The sequence below is a fragment of the Leuciscus leuciscus genome (assembly GCF_965113295.1).
Source record: "Leuciscus leuciscus genome assembly, chromosome: 21".
Classification (NCBI taxonomy): Eukaryota; Metazoa; Chordata; class Actinopteri; order Cypriniformes; family Leuciscidae; genus Leuciscus; species Leuciscus leuciscus.
Window position 1 is genome coordinate 7,027,945 of NC_138745.1, and position 16,669 is coordinate 7,044,613.

Consider the following 16,669-nt stretch of genomic DNA (forward strand, 5'->3'; position numbering starts at 1 on the left):
GGAAAGTCTGTACATCAGGACTGAGTGTTATTGTATTGTTTTTGGAAGGAAAGTCTTAAAGGCTGGCTCTTCAAAGCCTTGGCCAGAGGTGCTTCAAGAGGCCCTGGGCACTAACAAAATGAACGCCAGCTCCCTGATGAGCTATTTTGAGCCAGTTACTACCTGGCTACAGGAACAGAACAACAAAACCAAAGAGACGCTGGGCTGGCCTGATTTTAATTGGGTGCCACCAGTACCAGAAGGCTACCCTGAAGACATTGGTAAGACCATGTGCAGACTATCTTTATTAAAGTTGGCATGAAATGGCATTGAGGCTTTTCCTCCCTATTGTGACGTAAATCTGAGTGAAACGGCTTCTCGAACAAGATAAAAAATGTAGGGTGGCACTTGATTTTATCAATCTGGAATTGATTGGATGGTTGTTGTTTGCTATTGGTTGATCTCATTTGAGTGACAGGTTGCCCCGCCCTCGCGCCAATAAACACAATCAGAGAAGAGAAGAGATGTTGCTGCAAGAGGGAGGGGAAATTATTAGGATTAAATATTATAAAGCACATGAATTTGTATAGATAAATAATTTGTTATAAATGCTGCAATATTCTATAAAAAAGGAATTTTGATTACACAGCTTCACCACATAAATAATGACGGGAATGTGAAATATTAATATTTAGAAGAAACTGTTTTAAAATCTAACCTGTTTATTGGCTACAGTGTACAAAACAATAGTTCTAGAAAACAAGACAAACAGTTTAACAATATTCTTGTATCCTTACTGAAGTCCTCCGATTTAATTTAACAGTAAATACAGTCAATAACTTGAGGCACTAGAGGTCATCTGCTGCGTTTTAATGAAACGAGAGAGAGTGTGTCTGCGTTGTGGTACGAGAGACATAAAAAGAAGCGGCGCCTCAAATACCCAGATGAGCGCTCATTAAACAGCATTGCTATTGGGAAATAACTGATCTCAAGCATTTCAGAGAGCCATGTGAGAAATAAAAAGTAATATAACGCATTACAAATAACACGTTTAGTCATGCATGCCCCCTGACCTGCAGAAAGGGGAAACGTTGTGTCTCTTAGCTGCAGAGTTGCCAATTCCATGGTTTCCCCACAGAATTAGGCTACTTTTTAAACCATTGCTGCGACTTGAGTTTAAAACGTGACATTTTATTGATATTTTAGGCCTACAAAGCCTCCTCAGAAAATGAGCAAAACTCATCCTCATGTTTTTCCTTAAAAGCCACAGGTAAAATAACAGATGAGATGCAGGCCAAAAAGTTCTTGGAGGAATACAACAGCACAGCCGAGGAGGTGTGGAACGCTTATACTGAGGCCTCCTGGACCTACAACACTGACATCACTGAAGCCAACAAGCAGATCATGGTGAGGCCCAGACTGCTCTGGTACTACAACAACATTCATTCTCAGAGTCTCATGCTGCTGTTTTTTGGCTTTAGCTGCAAAAAAACTTGGAGATGGCCAATCACACAAAGATCTATGGAGAAGAGGCCCATAAGTTTGACACCAGTGACTTCCAGGATGAGTCGGTGAAGAGAACCCTGATGAAACTGAGTGACCTTGAGAGAGCTATCCTTCCTGAAGAACAGCTCAAGGAGGTACAGAGAGACAGACAGAGACATTTCTTTATTGCTTTGCAACCATACATTTTTACCATTGAACCCATGCCGAATGTCTTACCCCACTGTAAGTGCAATACTGTAAATGTGTTTTTTAATGGATTTTACAAACTGAAGTCTAAAATGTATCTGTGGTAATTGATAGCAGGTCAAAGTTGCTGTTGATAGAGCTGAACTTACGTTTTTTGGAAGACTAAAATATGACCTCATATTTTTCATGTTCATAGTACAATAATTTGCTAGCGTCCATGGAGACCCTGTACAGTGTAGCGACAGTCTGCAAGAGTGAATCAGATTGTCTGTCTTTGGATCCAGGTGAGTTAACTTTGACTAGTTTTGCCATACCGTTTTAATGTTTGGGGTCAGACCTTCTTTTTTTTAAAGACATTAATATTTTTATTTAGCAAGGATGCATTACACTGATCAAAAGTGACAGTAAAGACATTTATAGTCTTACAAAAGATTAAAAATTCATATAAAGGCTGTTTTTGAACATTCTATTCATCAAATAATTCAGAATTTTTTTTTTATAACAGTTTCCACAAAAATATTAAGCACTTTTTTTTTTTGCAAATCAGCATATTAGAATGATTTCTGAAGGATCGTGTGACACTGAAGACTGGAGTAATGATGCTGAAAATTCAGCTTTGCATCAAAGGAATAAATTAAATTTTTATATTACATTAAAATAGAAAAAAATAGTTATTTTAAATTGTAAAAATATTTCACAATATTCCTGTTTTTACTTGTGTTTGACCAAATAAATGCAACCTTGGTGAGAAGAAAAACATCGAGAAATACAACTGATCATGTATTTCAAAGCAATGAGTGGAATTCAGCTCATAATGCCAAGTTACTAAAATATTTGATTTGATGTCTTAGAAGTTATATACATGCTGTCTAAAAACCCACTGTGTTTTTGTTAGTTATACTAACTGCAAACTGTTCATAGTGAAACAGTGAACAATGAAAGTGCTTATAGAGTCTGTTTTTCATATCACAGCATGCCAAATTGATTACTCCAACCCCCCTTATGCTCCGTTTTTGATGTGTTTGTGTTTTGTTTTTCAGATCTGAATAAGATCATGGCCGAGTCCAGGGATTATGATGAGCTGCTGTTCGCCTGGCAGGGTTGGCGTAATGCCTCGGGCAGAGAGCTCCGCAAAAGCTACAAGAGATATGTGGAGCTTGCCAACTTAGCTGCAACGAGCAATGGTAAATGCCTGAAAATAAAGCACATCTTGTATGAAGATCTCTTGCAACACAGGACAGCTGGAGAAAGATATTCAATTTGAAGAAGATTGATGAAGGGAAGATTTGGTTTTCCAGGCTGCCAGCTGCCACTTGACACACTGACTGACTCCCAATAAGAATAGTTCAAGAGATCTTTCAGTGATGTTCTAATGTTGATTGTTTGTCCATTATCAGGTCACACTGATAATGGGGCATTCTGGCGTTCCCTGTATGAGACCCCCACCTTTGAACAGGATCTGGAGGCCTTGTGGAAGGATCTAGAACCGCTCTACCTCAACGTTCATGCTTATGTGCGCAGGGCACTGTACAAGAAATATGGACCAGAACGCATCAACCTTAAAGGACCAATTCCAGCTCATTTGCTCGGTGAGAGATGAACTATTCACATTAATGTGATTTGTACATTATTTATTTGTACTTTATTCCAATATGCTTTGGTTGGAAAGTGTTATAACAATATGTAAAATGTTACATGTTATCTAAACTCTCTGGCCCAGTAATATCAGGGTTTTCCATACAATGATGAAACTCGCTGCTTAACTACCATAGAACGATGCATTGTTGAAGAAATCTACTAGCTAGTCACGACAGTTTACTCAAATGCTTCGTTGAACCACGTTGGTTACTGTTGTCACGTTGGGGTAGTAACTTCTTTTAATTAATCAGTCGAATCAATGCCAGTTTTTTTACTATGGCATCTGAGGACTAACTATAATTTTTCAGTTTTTTTGCTTTATTTCCAGATTCAATAATAGGCTCCTTCTTGCGTACTAGAGCACGCACGCACATGGCACTTTAAATCTCTTGACAAACTAAAAGACGTAAATAAAATTTGTATATATTCAAAATGAAAGATATAGATCGTACTGAATGTCAACTACCTCAAGATAAGGATTTGAAAAATTAAGCATGAAAAAAGTAAGCATAACTAAACATAACTGTCACTGGTGCATAGCAGATCATACGAAAACATACGAATTAGCCACCAATTCACCAAAAGGGTAGTCACAAACTGCCACGACTGTGTTGAACAAAACACAAATTATTACATTATTGATTCAGACTAATTATGTCTATTTATTCCCCATTGATGTACAGTAACTAACTATTAATGTGTCGAACTAATTTTTTTTTGGCTTCATTTAGATTAGAAGACTAAAGCATTCTTGGTGTATTGTTGTTGCACCATCATCCATATAAAAGTAGAACAGAATAGAACAGCTTGCTTGACAGTTGTAGTCGGCATTCACTTTCATTATGAAAAACAGCAGCTTTCTGGTAACTTTTTTTCCTTTGTGTTACAGATTAACAAAATTGTGTAGTTTTTGAATGACATGAGAGTTTGTGAATGATGACAGAGAGGGTTTTTTGAGAGGTTACTTACTTTACTTTAAACCAAATCTGAATTCTTGCAACCTCAATTCAAATTCAGCACTTCAGAAGTCATTTTCGAATCAATTCTAGTCCTCCAGCCCTAATTCTTTAAACCAAAGCTTTCTTTCACAGAAGTGGCTAAACACAGAAAAGTATTCAGTAAGACCAAAACAAAGGCTAAAGTTGCTGAAATCTACACTGTTTCTGCTAAAAAGTATTTTGCGGATTGCCATCTTTTTTTTTAGTTGTTGAGTGTTTACATTGATATTCTGTAGTTGTTTGCGGCAATTCCAAAAGAATCGACAGGATTTAATGTGCATTCAAATTCATCAAGCGTGACTGTGTGAGTGTGTCTGTACATATTAGGTATGCACGTGTGGGAAATTGTGTGTACTTGTGTTTGTGTGTATGTAATGGTTCCACTTCCACATGACTGGAGATTAAATGGCTTGGAATTCCAATCCCAGTGGTTTCCTCCAGTGCCAGTGATCAGAGATATTACACCATCTCTCACGTCCTGCCGTTCAGTTGGCTGAGATTTTTCTCTGCTTGTTTTTTCTCAGGAAACATGTGGGCCCAAACATGGTCTGGGATCATGGACCTTGCCATTCCGTTCCCTGATGCCACACAAGTGGATGCTACTCCAGCCATGATTGCCCAAGTAAGATAAAAACTGAAAACACATTCTTTAATCTATTCCCAGATAACAGTCTGAACTCTTGGAAAAAGTTCCATGTGTGTCATTCTCTGAATGCAGCGGCTATTTATTAAGAGTTAAAGAAGGTAGATGTTGTTTACACTGAGGGCAAATAGTGGTAGAAACTGTTTGCACCAAGTTTAAATAGCAACAAATAGCATCTTGTTTACATGGAGTGCAAATAGGCATGATAGACATATTTCATGCCTCCTTGTGCATACAAAATTTCAGTTAAATTAAATATTTGAGAATTTAAAATTATATTTCCTCAGGAAATCATCATCATCATCATCAATCGGCTGCAAACAAGGTAGGATGACAGTTGGTCACTAATTTTCATAAGGAATGGAGAAAATTAGTGACCGACTGTCAACCTACCCTGTTCGCAGTCGATTGATGTTGATGATGATAATTTCCTCAACTTAATGCAAAAGACATAAATAACCCTGAAGCTTTTTTTGGTTAAGAATCTTTTAGTAAAGATGTACTGTGCAATGGCATATAAATCTATATTAAACTTTGGTTTCCATCTAGTAAACTGCTCTTTGTTTCTTCAGGGTTGGAACGCCAAGCGGATGTTTGAGGAATCGGAAAAGTTCTTCACTTCTCTGGGTCTTCTATCCATGCCTCCTGAGTTTTGGGACAAGTCCATGCTGGAAAAGCCAACTGATGGCCGTGAAGTGGTGTGCCATGCCTCTGCTTGGGACTTCTACAACCGCAAAGACTTCAGGTACATGCCTCATATCGCAGCAAGATGGTCATACTCAGGCATGGTGGCACACTCTCAGAAAAAAAATGGCACAAAAGCTGTCACTGGGACGGTAGTCCTATGGTACCATTTAGGTACTAATATGTACACTTTTGGTACCAATACATATGTACCTTTAAGGTACTAATATGCACATTTGGTACAAAGGTGTAGGCCTACCTTTTGAAAGGGTACCGCCCCAGTAATAGCTTTTGTACCTTTTTTGTACCTTTACAAGAGTGCAGGAGAGGTGAGATATATTCAATAACAAAAGCTGTGGTACCACATATAAACCAATAAGATTTTTTGATGAAGTTAGTTTCAATAACATCACAAATATCACCGAAGATGGTGAAAATTGTTCAATATATTTCAAATGGATTACATATACAATGCTTACTAGATCCCCTTGAAGAAAAAGAGGTGCTTAATTGTAGTGAATGTGTACTTTAAATCAAGTATGTTAAAGTGCACTTCTTTTTCTCAAGCGTCGTGTTATTAGCTTAGGAACAAACTCAACTGGAATCAATTGCGAGTTAAAATGGAATTCTCTCATGCGCTTCGGATGTGGAGCGTTATTTGTCTAATGTATAAAGTTTCTATGTACAGTACAGTGTGTGGTTTTGTCTTGATTCAGTCACTATGCTGCCTATAGGCAGTGAACAACAACAAATCTGGCTAGTTTTTAGAAAAAGCCTATATTTCACAGTGTCCTAAGTTGTCTGCCAGGCCAAATAAACCACAATTTCACCTACTCCTGTTATTCATTTCATAAGGGGAGGATGTTGGAGCTGAAATGACATCTGAAACAACAGCTTTTTAGCCTTTTCCTTCCCATTGTGTTATTTTGTGGACCTCACTGTCAACCTTTTCCTCATCCTCTTACCATCTCTAGGATCAAGCAGTGCACGGTGGTGACCATGGATGACCTCATCACTGTGCACCATGAGATGGGCCATGTTCAGTACTTCCTGCAGTATAAAGATCAACCCATCTCTTTCCGTGACGGCGCCAACCCTGGATTCCACGAGGCCATTGGTGACGTATTGGCCCTGTCAGTCTCCACACCTAAACATCTTAAGAGCATTGGCCTGCTGGACAAGGTGGAGGAAAATAAAGGTACATCCGCAATGAAGCTTGCAACAAAACACACGTTAAATGCAAATCCAAACTCTAAGTGTTTTTTACTGGTCTGTAGAGAGCACCATCAACTTCCTGATGAGCATTGCCTTGGATAAGATTGCCTTCCTGCCTTTCGGCTACCTGATGGACCAGTGGAGGTGGAAAGTATTTGATGGAAGGACCTCAAGCTCAGAGTACAACAAAGAGTGGTGGAACCTGAGGTGACCATTCTTCTAATCCACTACGTTAAAGGGGTAGTAGGGCCCTATGATTTCCGTGATGCAGACTCCAGTCTTAATGTAGAATGTGGAAAGTCTCGGAATTTGTCAAATTTGGATGAATCAATCAAATGTATGGCTGTACACTCAAATCACAATATAGACTAGTGTCTGTGAATGTTAAACCGCAAAAAGACTATTTAAACAGGAAGTCTACATGTTCTGTGTGTCTCTGTGTGAATGAGCAGCACCGTTTGATCTTCTGCGCATACTCAAACACACGTGACGCTTGTGGTGTTTTTTGTTTCTGCCGTCTCACTATTTGAGGACATGAACAAATGAACTTCATCTCCAGAGTTGCTCTGAGACTCAATTCACCAGCATTTCATATGCTGTGTCTCATTTCGAAAGGGTGCGCCCTATGTCATTGAGTTTGCCTCATTTCAGAACAGTAACCATTACGTTTTAAAGTAAGACAGAAATTACAATAATTTTCGCCTCATGAGGAATAACAGTCAGTTTTATAATAGTTGTTTTTATGAAATGAGGCAACCTTGATGATGTATGTGGCCGACAAATGCTGCTGTCACTAGACTGTGCAGTAGTAATCCAAAGAATGAGATGACGCTTAGTTTAACTGTATTGATTGTTCTTTAATGGTGACTTGGACACACAAGCATCTAAATCAACCACACACATTTAGCATAGCTAATAAAACATTGCCGTTGGAAATAAATGAATGTGCCCTTAAAGTTAAACCCACCCAGTGCTCGAATTGGGCTGGTACATGCCCTCGCTTCATCTTGCGTACTGGCACTTCTGACATGTTGCCGGTACCAGGGGCTTCACTAGACCCTTTCTCTACTTGTACACGAATTTGTGATCGCCTCAGTCCCCTTCTAAACCTCATATGCAAACGGCAGCAGGCTTCGGCTCCTCTACATCTTTCACAGTGCGTTTTTGAGCTTCACGCTGACGCTCGTTAGCGCTATTGTTCGGTTCCCAGCGGCGCAGTGTCAGCGTCAGAACCTTAGCTGAATTGACAAAAGATTTGTGAAAATTTTTGCTACAGAATTAAAATATATTTTTTTGCAGTGCAGTGTATTGGCAGTAGATGTTGATGTGTTCTGAAAGCGAGCTGCAGACTTCTAGCAACACTACTGTTTTTTGTTTGAATGTTGAGCTGAAGCTCATTGGCCGCTGATGCAACTACATCCAATCAGCTGTGCTATATAGATAATGACATGATCGCTACAAAATGAGTTTTAGACCTATCAGCGTGCGCCATCTAGAGTTTCATGCCAGAACTAGGTAATCATTTGATCGATGCATTGATTTATATCTAAACATTGTTGTTTTCTTTCAGTTATATTAACGTGTAAATTGTGCAATATGTAAAGTTTTTACCAGAGCTGATTTTTGTATTTTATTGTAACAGAATGAAGTACCAGGGACTGTGTCCACCTGTACCTCGCACTGAGGACGACTTCGACCCTGGTGCAAAGTTCCACATCCCAGCTAATGTGCCCTATGTCAGGTATAGATAACAATACAATAAATCATCAATGTGAAATTATCTATAATGTTACACAACAGCCTTTGGATTGACTATAATTTGGTTTGGCTCCAATAGGTACTTTGTGAGTTTTGTAATCCAGTTCCAGTTCCACAAGGCCCTGTGTGATGCCGCCGGTCAGCCAGCACCGCTCCACAACTGTGACATCTACCAGTCCAAAGAAGCAGGGAAACTCCTGGGGTCAGTGAATCACTGATGACAAACTGAGACTGTTTACAGTTTTTACAAGCACTACGAGTAATGAAAGTTTTTTTTGTCATTTTTGTCTCAGTGATGTGATGAAGATGGGCTTCAGTAAACCCTGGCCTGAAGCCATGACTTTGATTACTGGCCAGCCCAAAATGTCAGTCCAGCCTCTGATGGAGTATTTCCAACCGCTCATCGACTGGCTGGAGGAGGAGAACAAAAAGAACGGGGACGTCCTGGGATGGCCAGAGTACGACTGGGCACCATACAAAAGTAAGCATGGAGTTCATGAATCAACATCCAAAGTTGGTTTACCACTGAAATGTTTTATTGAAAAATAAATGTGCTTCCGCTGGGAAACTGGAATGAATTTGAGCCAAATGTTTTGGAACAGAATAAAATTGTATTTATTTCTTGATCATCAGATGTGAGTTAACCAATCCCAACAACAACTTCCCAAGCTCCAACACAATTTCAAATCACTGGATTTAGGTGATTCTTCCAATGGAGAAAATTTCTTTTCTGATTATAACAATAAAAAAATCATAATTTATTTTTTATTTTTCAGTAGTTATCATTTTTTGAAATGTGTGTTTATTGAGCTTTTTAAATATATTTAAATATTTCTGAGTTCTAAAAAGTGAAATTTTGCCAAAATTCCTCTAGTTTGGACTAGTTCCCTACCCATGCGTCTTAACTTCCTTTCTATAAAATACATTTCTAAAAAGCTGCCTTTCATAAGCTCTTCATGAGGATCTGATTTTTTAGTTAACTGGTGTATATGTACAATTTAAGAATCACTGAATTCTGTAAAGTATTCACCTTTTTCCGCCCCGCCCACTTTGAATACTTCGCGCTTCTGCATTTTGTCATCCGACTTCCGCTAAACTGGCACGGCACATCCGGTAGCTAGTTCAGTAGTTAGAAGATTGTTTATAGTTAGCCAAAACTTGAGCAAAATGACAAATAACGTTAATACCGTAAATGTTTTAAATTGGGAGCACGGAGAAAAGTTGGTCTCACATTGTCTCATCCATCGTCATTGTTAACGTGGCCAGAGGTAAGCTATGGGGACATATTTAACTACTTCGTCCTGTCAGAAGGAGTTGATGGAGCAGCAGTGAAAAATTATTTGTAAATAAGAAGGAATGAGAATATTTAGGGTTAAGGATAGATTAGGTAATTGGTTAAATATAAATGATTAAATAAGTTGTATAAAATCAGTTGTAAGAAGTGTTTGATGTTTTCAGGAAGCTAGAGACACCTTCTACTGACCTTCATGTAGATACATTTCACCATTTAAATTTCATAAGTAATAAACCAAGATGGTATTCATTTGTAAACTTGACGTGACTTATTCCTTCTAACTAGAAGACTTAATTAATTTAAGTTTTAAGGGGAATCTACAGAGCTCACATTATATGGTTTAATAATAAATGACTGACAGGTAACATCTGCTCACACTGTAAAGGTTTATAAAAAATAACTTCATAACAGGTATTGTCTGGGCACATTGTAAAGGTTTATAGGAAGGACAAGTTTCACCTTCCTTTCATAGAGGAGATCGGTAATGGTGAAGCCTCTGTCTGCCATTACTTCATCTTCATCGCTTGGACGAAGTTATTAAGTGCACGATATTGAAGAAAAATGCGATATGCGATAACTCATTAAACAATGCGATATTCGATAAGCGATACGATAATGCTTAAAGTGTATAAAATTAACTTAAATTAGATTTAAAATTATATAACCTACATACATGTTTGACATTCTTTTTGTGACAAGAAAACATCCCTTCAACTTGTGAAAGTGAAAAGCAGTGTTTTACTGTAGTATAAGAAGTGTTATTTTAACATCAGTGTAAACCACAGGGTTTAGGGGTTCAGGTTATCCTACATTAGGTTCATTTAACAACAGAAACTGAATAATCAAATGTAAAAATAAAACACTGCTTAGTTTTCACTGTATGAATTAAATATATATACTGAATCTTATTACAACTAAAAAAGTTATGGATATTGCGATATATACATTTGCGATATTTTGATATATTGTGCAGCCCTACATGTTGTGTTTGGAAATGGCTCTCTGAAACACTTCTCCTCCATGATGTCAAGCCAACGCGAAATCACCTTGCTTACAATGGACTGAGAAACACCAAACCTTTCAGCAAGATCACCCTGCAATAAATTAAGATGAAGATTCATCAGAGTAATCAGGAGCTGATCCCAAGTGGGTAGCTGAAAGCTGCTGGTGTATGAACTGGTAAGGTGCTCGGCAACTGAATGGAATGCATCCAATGTCGACCCTGTGTAGAGCTGACAAAGGTGGTCGTTTCTCAGCAGAGTTATGTACTAACTATGGCACTGGCTCAACGCATTGTGTTCCCATTTCAGATGTAGGTGGCTTCAGGTTGAGTTGAGATTTTGAAGAGTAGTTGTGGTCAGAGACAGATGGATCCTCCCATTGTCTGGGGCATGTGGCTGTGATCATCCTCACAGTTGTCCACTGCAACACTGACGCTCATCAATGATCTAAGGAAATAATATAACCATAAACATTTTTACATAGTAGGCTACTTAAAATAGATCATGAGAATTAATTTATGATGGCACTCATACTTAGAACAGTGTGAAAAAGAGAGATGCATTAAAAACGAGACAGTATAGAGGCTACACACAATCTCCTAACTCTACGTAGGTCAATATCAATATCTGAATGAGAGATGTAGCTAGCTGGCCTCCTTACAGGGATAATGTGAGCTATTGTAAGACTGTAATGTACCATAATATATTGTACTATCGTTAATATTCATTCTTTATTTCAGACCCTTAGGTCCATATCACAAAGTAAACGAAATATAAGAAATATGACATGTATAGGTGGTCAATGGTAATCATGCAAGATTCGTTGTATTTTGTTAACGGCTCGTTACTAATCTTAAATGTATTCATAGAACGGACTTCACGAATCTAACGTTAGGCTAACAAGTTAGGTAAGTTAGCTTACCTGAATCTGACAACCTGTTCAGCACACGGCGGGACTTTTTTTTTATTATTTTTATTTTTTTTACCAGAACATCGTAGCCGAGCCTTTACTAAGGGTGTTCGTCAGTCGGCTTCCCGTCCATAAAATGGTACGAACACACATAAGAGCGCTTGGGTGGCCACTTTAGGTGGTGGTGGGAAAGATCGCGACAACATTCGTAACACAATGTTCGTAACACCGTTGGTTAAATTTTTCTATCCTCTTAATCCAATTGTTATGGCAGCCCCTAACTGAGCATATAATACTTGACATATTTTACCGTTTACGTCTAGAAAATAGCGTAGGTCCTTTCAGCCGGAAGTAAGATGACAAAACGAACGTAATGGCGTCACCCTTGTTGTGCAGTTTTTTATTTTTTATAGCTATGATGGAAATGAGAAGATTTCTCAGTGACAGAAACTCAGAATTATCATACATTTTTAAGATTTTAAAATCATTTGATGTTAGTAATAATATTTAAGAATTTTAATTAAGAAATAATACCTTTATTTTCAAAAAAAATCTTAATTGTTACCTGACTACTAGCTAACGTCATCAACATTTCTAATTTTCATTTAGTTTAACTTGACATTCTAATTTTCATTTAGTTTAACTTGACGAACTAAAATAACATATATAGACATAATTATATATCTTTTTTTTAATTATTATTAAAAAGAACATGGACACTATAAAAAAAAAAAAACGGATTCAAAAATGAATAAAAACTATAGCAGTATCTCAATAATACTAAAGTAATATGGGTTTTTACAACTTTTTCTCCAAGGTAAACAATGTCATTACTGCATACCAAAATTGCAGACCATGGCACTTTTTAACTAACAGAATGCTCCCACACTTCTCACCTGTTAGTTTCCGTGTTGGAAGAGAAGCCGAAAGCAGTCAGCTTCCTGGGATTGAGTGTGGATGAGGCAGGCGCTGCAGCGGGTCAATGGATCCTGCTGGTTCTCAGCATCGTCTTCCTGCTCGGCATCGTCGTCTTCGTCTACAGATACAGGAAGACTAAACGCTTACAGGACAAATCAATGTCTCAGATGGAGCTCAAGTAAAATGATTCAAAAAAGGAATCTATTCTATTCTTACCATTTGCAGTCATTAATTTTTTTTGACAAGATTCACCTCTTTTTGAATGTAATGTATATTTATTATTTTTGGTCAAATTTGTTTGACTATGCAATGAAAAGTGACTTGTAATTTATTTGTAAAAAAACAAAAAAACAATTCAATGTTTCACTGCTGTTTTCAATTATTTGTATTGTCTTAACTGTGTACATTTCTGATTGATTCTACTGGTAAACCTTTATAGAAAATAAAGAATAATACAGACGTTCTGGCTTTGCTTATTGTCTGAGCGCAAGAACATTTCATTAAAACAGCAGCCTTCAGTTTTTAAAAACATTTTAATATCAGTACAATATATTAAAAACGCCTTTAAATATGTCTTTTTTTCTGTGTGGACATACAGTATATTTTCTCAGGTCTGAGGTATACAAGCACTGTGTCATTTTGTTTGCTCAGAATGTAATGAAGTAAGTATAGTGGTTTACTAAATCTGCTCTAGTTTCCAACTCTTTCCAATAACAACTAAACAATATGCGCTTCTCTCTGACAATGCACTCAAATCCACCCTCTGATTATGAAACTTACTCCACTTCACCATAAATAATCTTTTATCATCTTATACAATATGTACTCATCATTGAGAGTGGACTGATCTGAGATGTTTTTAAAATGAAACCTGCAATCCATGTGGCTTGGCAGTAGCAGTACATATTTGATAGAAATATAGCATTTGTTCAAGCATAAATCTACATTCTTCACTTGTAATCGCAGTAGTTCTCTTGTAGTTGTTCCTCTGCAAAAAAGGGTCAACACAATACAATTTGACACAGTAGAGACAAAGATATTCTTAATTATTAACAAAAACATATTTAACTGGACGTCTTAACTAAATGAATAAACAAGAACTAAATGACTGACCACAATTTCTAGCTATATTACACCACAGAATCAACAAAAACTAAACATTGGCTCAAACAATAAGTGGAGTTTAGGGCAGGACTATTGAACAATTACATGTCAGTTTGGATTTTTGCTCATATGATAGGAATATGTTTTTTTTCTTCTGCATTGCAGTAATCAGAATTGAATTGTGCTTAACTGTCATAAACTGATGCAAAAACTAAATATCCTAAATTATATATATATATATATATATACATAAACACATTTCAGTCGTGAAACTCTAAATGAGCGCTGATTGGTTCCTCTAACGCTGACCAGACATCCATCCTCATTCACATAAACAGTATTTCGTACCTTAGCCTGTGATCGCCCTGCTGCATGATAATGAAAACTTCTGTTTACCCTTCCTCCTCCCCAGCACCACTTATAGAGATCTGTACAATTCTTGTTCTTGCTCAGCATCAGCGTAGCAGATCTCGTCTTCCAAAATCAAGCATATGTACTTTCCATGCCCCATGCCAATAAATGCTGGGGTTTCACTTTGTAGAGTATAAGTAACGTCATACCTACATGTCTACTAAGTGTGTTAGAAGAGTATAACTGGTAGGGTTAATTAGAATAAGTTGATGTACTTGCAAAGTTACTTTTTGTGGACCATCACAATAAATTGTTAGCAGATATTAAACAGACAGTCTAATGAGAGTTAGTTGACATGTAGTTGTAAAGTTACTTATAGTCAACAGAATGTTCAAAAGGGAACATCAACCAATGTTGGTTAAATAATACACTCCAAGAGTTGTCATGACTGAAATATATTTGAGGTTTTTTTTCTTCGTTTGAGATTCACCCAACTAATTCTGACAGGAACATAATGATTTGAGCAAACATTTTACACACTTAGACATTGTAGTCTTAAAAATAAAGGTTCCAAAAGGAGGTTTTTTTTTTTACAGCGATGCCATAGAAGAACCATTTTTGGTTCCCCAAAGAAGCTTTCAGTGAACGGTTCTTAAAAGATAAGTTTTGTTCTTTTTAAAAAATTTCATTTAAATTTCATTTTAATAATCTGAAGAACCTTTTCCCCACTTTAAAAAACCTTTTGTGCGCTGGAAAGCTTCAGTGGATGTTAAAGGTTCTTCGTGGAACCACTGATGCCAATAAAGAACCTTTGTTTTTAAGAGTCTTTCTCCATGGGAGGAAGTAGCTGGAAAAATAGACAAGCATAAAAAAAAATGCAATTGAATTCAGCAGAACTGGATATCGTGTCTATTTCCTCAGTGCTATTTTATGAGAACAGCTCTCAGATCAGTTATGGACATGTCAAGTAAAAATGACCCACTGCTTTGGCTGGTAAACTATAGCAGACATCTTCTGACCTCAACATAAGGGGGAACGTTAGTATATCACCTTGATTACATAAAAAAAAAATTAAAAAAAACTATTATAGTGGAATGAAATTAAAAAAGCAATAAAGCACATGCTTGAAACCAACACATATTTACATGTTCATGAAGATTGAAAAATAGTCAAATAAATCAATTCATCATTACTAGGTTAGAGATGTCCCAGACAATGCCGAAAACCTGGCTTTGCTGAAAGTGGTTTAATGGTCTACAAAACATGATATTGCACACAGACCAACAAACATTTCAAAACATCTCCTCAATAGCTCACTGCGTGTGAATGATGGCTCCAAACGCCCGTGTCCAGTGTCTGTTGAGTTGTCCGGGGTTAATAAAATACATCCTCCAATCGTCACGCTCCCCTGGCTCTGGACGGAGAGAGGTGAAGAGGTCAGTAGTAATATTCATGCATTTCTGTCCAGTTGGTGACCCAGAGTTTCTTGCTCAGTTCTTGCTCGGGCTGAAAGGCCAAGTTATAGCGTTCCTCTTTGCGTATTTTCACACCGTGGTACTTTGGCATTATCCTGTAGTAAACAGCCCTCTTGAAGAAACCACACTGCGCAAGACAGACAGAGAATCAAAGAAATATTTCAGGTAAGAGTAACAGATATGCTTCTTAATATAATGACCCCCAAATTAAAATGTTCTCATTTACTCATCCTCATTCTAACCTATTTTTTTTAGGTGTTTTTCATGAAAGTAGACAGTGATTTATGCTGCAAAGCTCTGAAAAACGTCACAAAAGCAATACAAATAAAAGTAATCCATATGACAAGTGCACTATCTTTCAGATCTTGTGAAGCCATTTGATAAATTTGTGAGAAACAGATCAAAATTTAAACTGTTATTCACTGAAAAACTTGATTTCACTGCTTCGTTTCTCATTTGCTTTGTTCAAATTTGCCGCGCCATGATTGTTCACGTGACACAAGAAAAGTTGTCTGGCATCAAATTTTAATTGAATGCAAGCACAAATGACATTAGTCATATTTATCATACTTTTTTAAATGTTTTTTTGTTGTTGTTGTTGTCATTTTTGGAGCTTTGCAGTAAAAATCCACTTTCCTTGATTAAAAAAAATAGCAGTTTGGAAATTGTGCATCTCATTTTGTGCTTCACAGAAGAAAATAAATAATATGTGGTTAGTAAATGATGACAAAATATTAGCTTTGGGGTGAATATGTAACACTGTATAAATGCATAAACATGATTAAAGATCATAGGGGGAAAAAAACAGAATCTTTTTGCTTCAATAGAATGAAACAGTAAGGTCCCGGAAGTAAAAACTCCATTCATTTTCTACATAGGGAAATTTATCTTTAAGGATAAAACTTTAAAGACAGACATACTGTGAGCTACGAGGTTGTTAATCAATGGTATTTGCTTCTGCTGAAGTGTCAGCCTGCATTATTTCAACTTATTTTTAAAATAATTGTTT

At 37.1% G+C, this 16,669-nt stretch overlaps 2 protein-coding genes and 1 long non-coding RNA gene across 3 annotated transcripts in view; 1 reads left to right on the forward strand and 2 right to left on the reverse strand.

Annotated features, from left to right (window-relative positions):
• Positions 1-13,190, forward strand: part of ace (angiotensin I converting enzyme (peptidyl-dipeptidase A) 1) — a 32,617-nt gene extending 19,427 nt beyond the window's left edge. Inside the window, exons 12-25 of the mRNA XM_082151482.1 lie at positions 49-260; positions 1,244-1,386; positions 1,461-1,619; positions 1,868-1,955; positions 2,712-2,855; positions 3,069-3,260; positions 4,832-4,929; positions 5,523-5,695; positions 6,609-6,832; positions 6,912-7,056; positions 8,492-8,590; positions 8,687-8,809; positions 8,901-9,088; positions 12,716-13,190. Of these exons, the coding sequence (XP_082007608.1) occupies positions 49-260; positions 1,244-1,386; positions 1,461-1,619; positions 1,868-1,955; positions 2,712-2,855; positions 3,069-3,260; positions 4,832-4,929; positions 5,523-5,695; positions 6,609-6,832; positions 6,912-7,056; positions 8,492-8,590; positions 8,687-8,809; positions 8,901-9,088; positions 12,716-12,912 (2,185 nt within the window). The 3' untranslated portion in view covers positions 12,913-13,190. The remainder of the gene's footprint in view (positions 1-48; positions 261-1,243; positions 1,387-1,460; positions 1,620-1,867; positions 1,956-2,711; positions 2,856-3,068; positions 3,261-4,831; positions 4,930-5,522; positions 5,696-6,608; positions 6,833-6,911; positions 7,057-8,491; positions 8,591-8,686; positions 8,810-8,900; positions 9,089-12,715) is intronic.
• On the reverse strand, positions 9,122-12,708 carry LOC309485006. The gene is made up of 2 exons (XR_014201018.1): positions 11,825-12,708; positions 9,122-11,349 (listed from the first exon to the last, which is right to left on the reverse strand). It is a non-coding gene; the product is annotated as an uncharacterized lncRNA (long non-coding RNA).
• A 2,456-nt stretch (positions 13,191-15,646) lies between the features above and the next one.
• Positions 15,647-16,669, reverse strand: part of itga3b (integrin, alpha 3b) — a 48,285-nt gene continuing 47,262 nt past the window's right edge. Inside the window, exon 26 of the mRNA XM_082151489.1 lies at positions 15,647-15,787. The gene's annotated coding sequence lies outside the window, so the exon portion shown is untranslated. The remainder of the gene's footprint in view (positions 15,788-16,669) is intronic.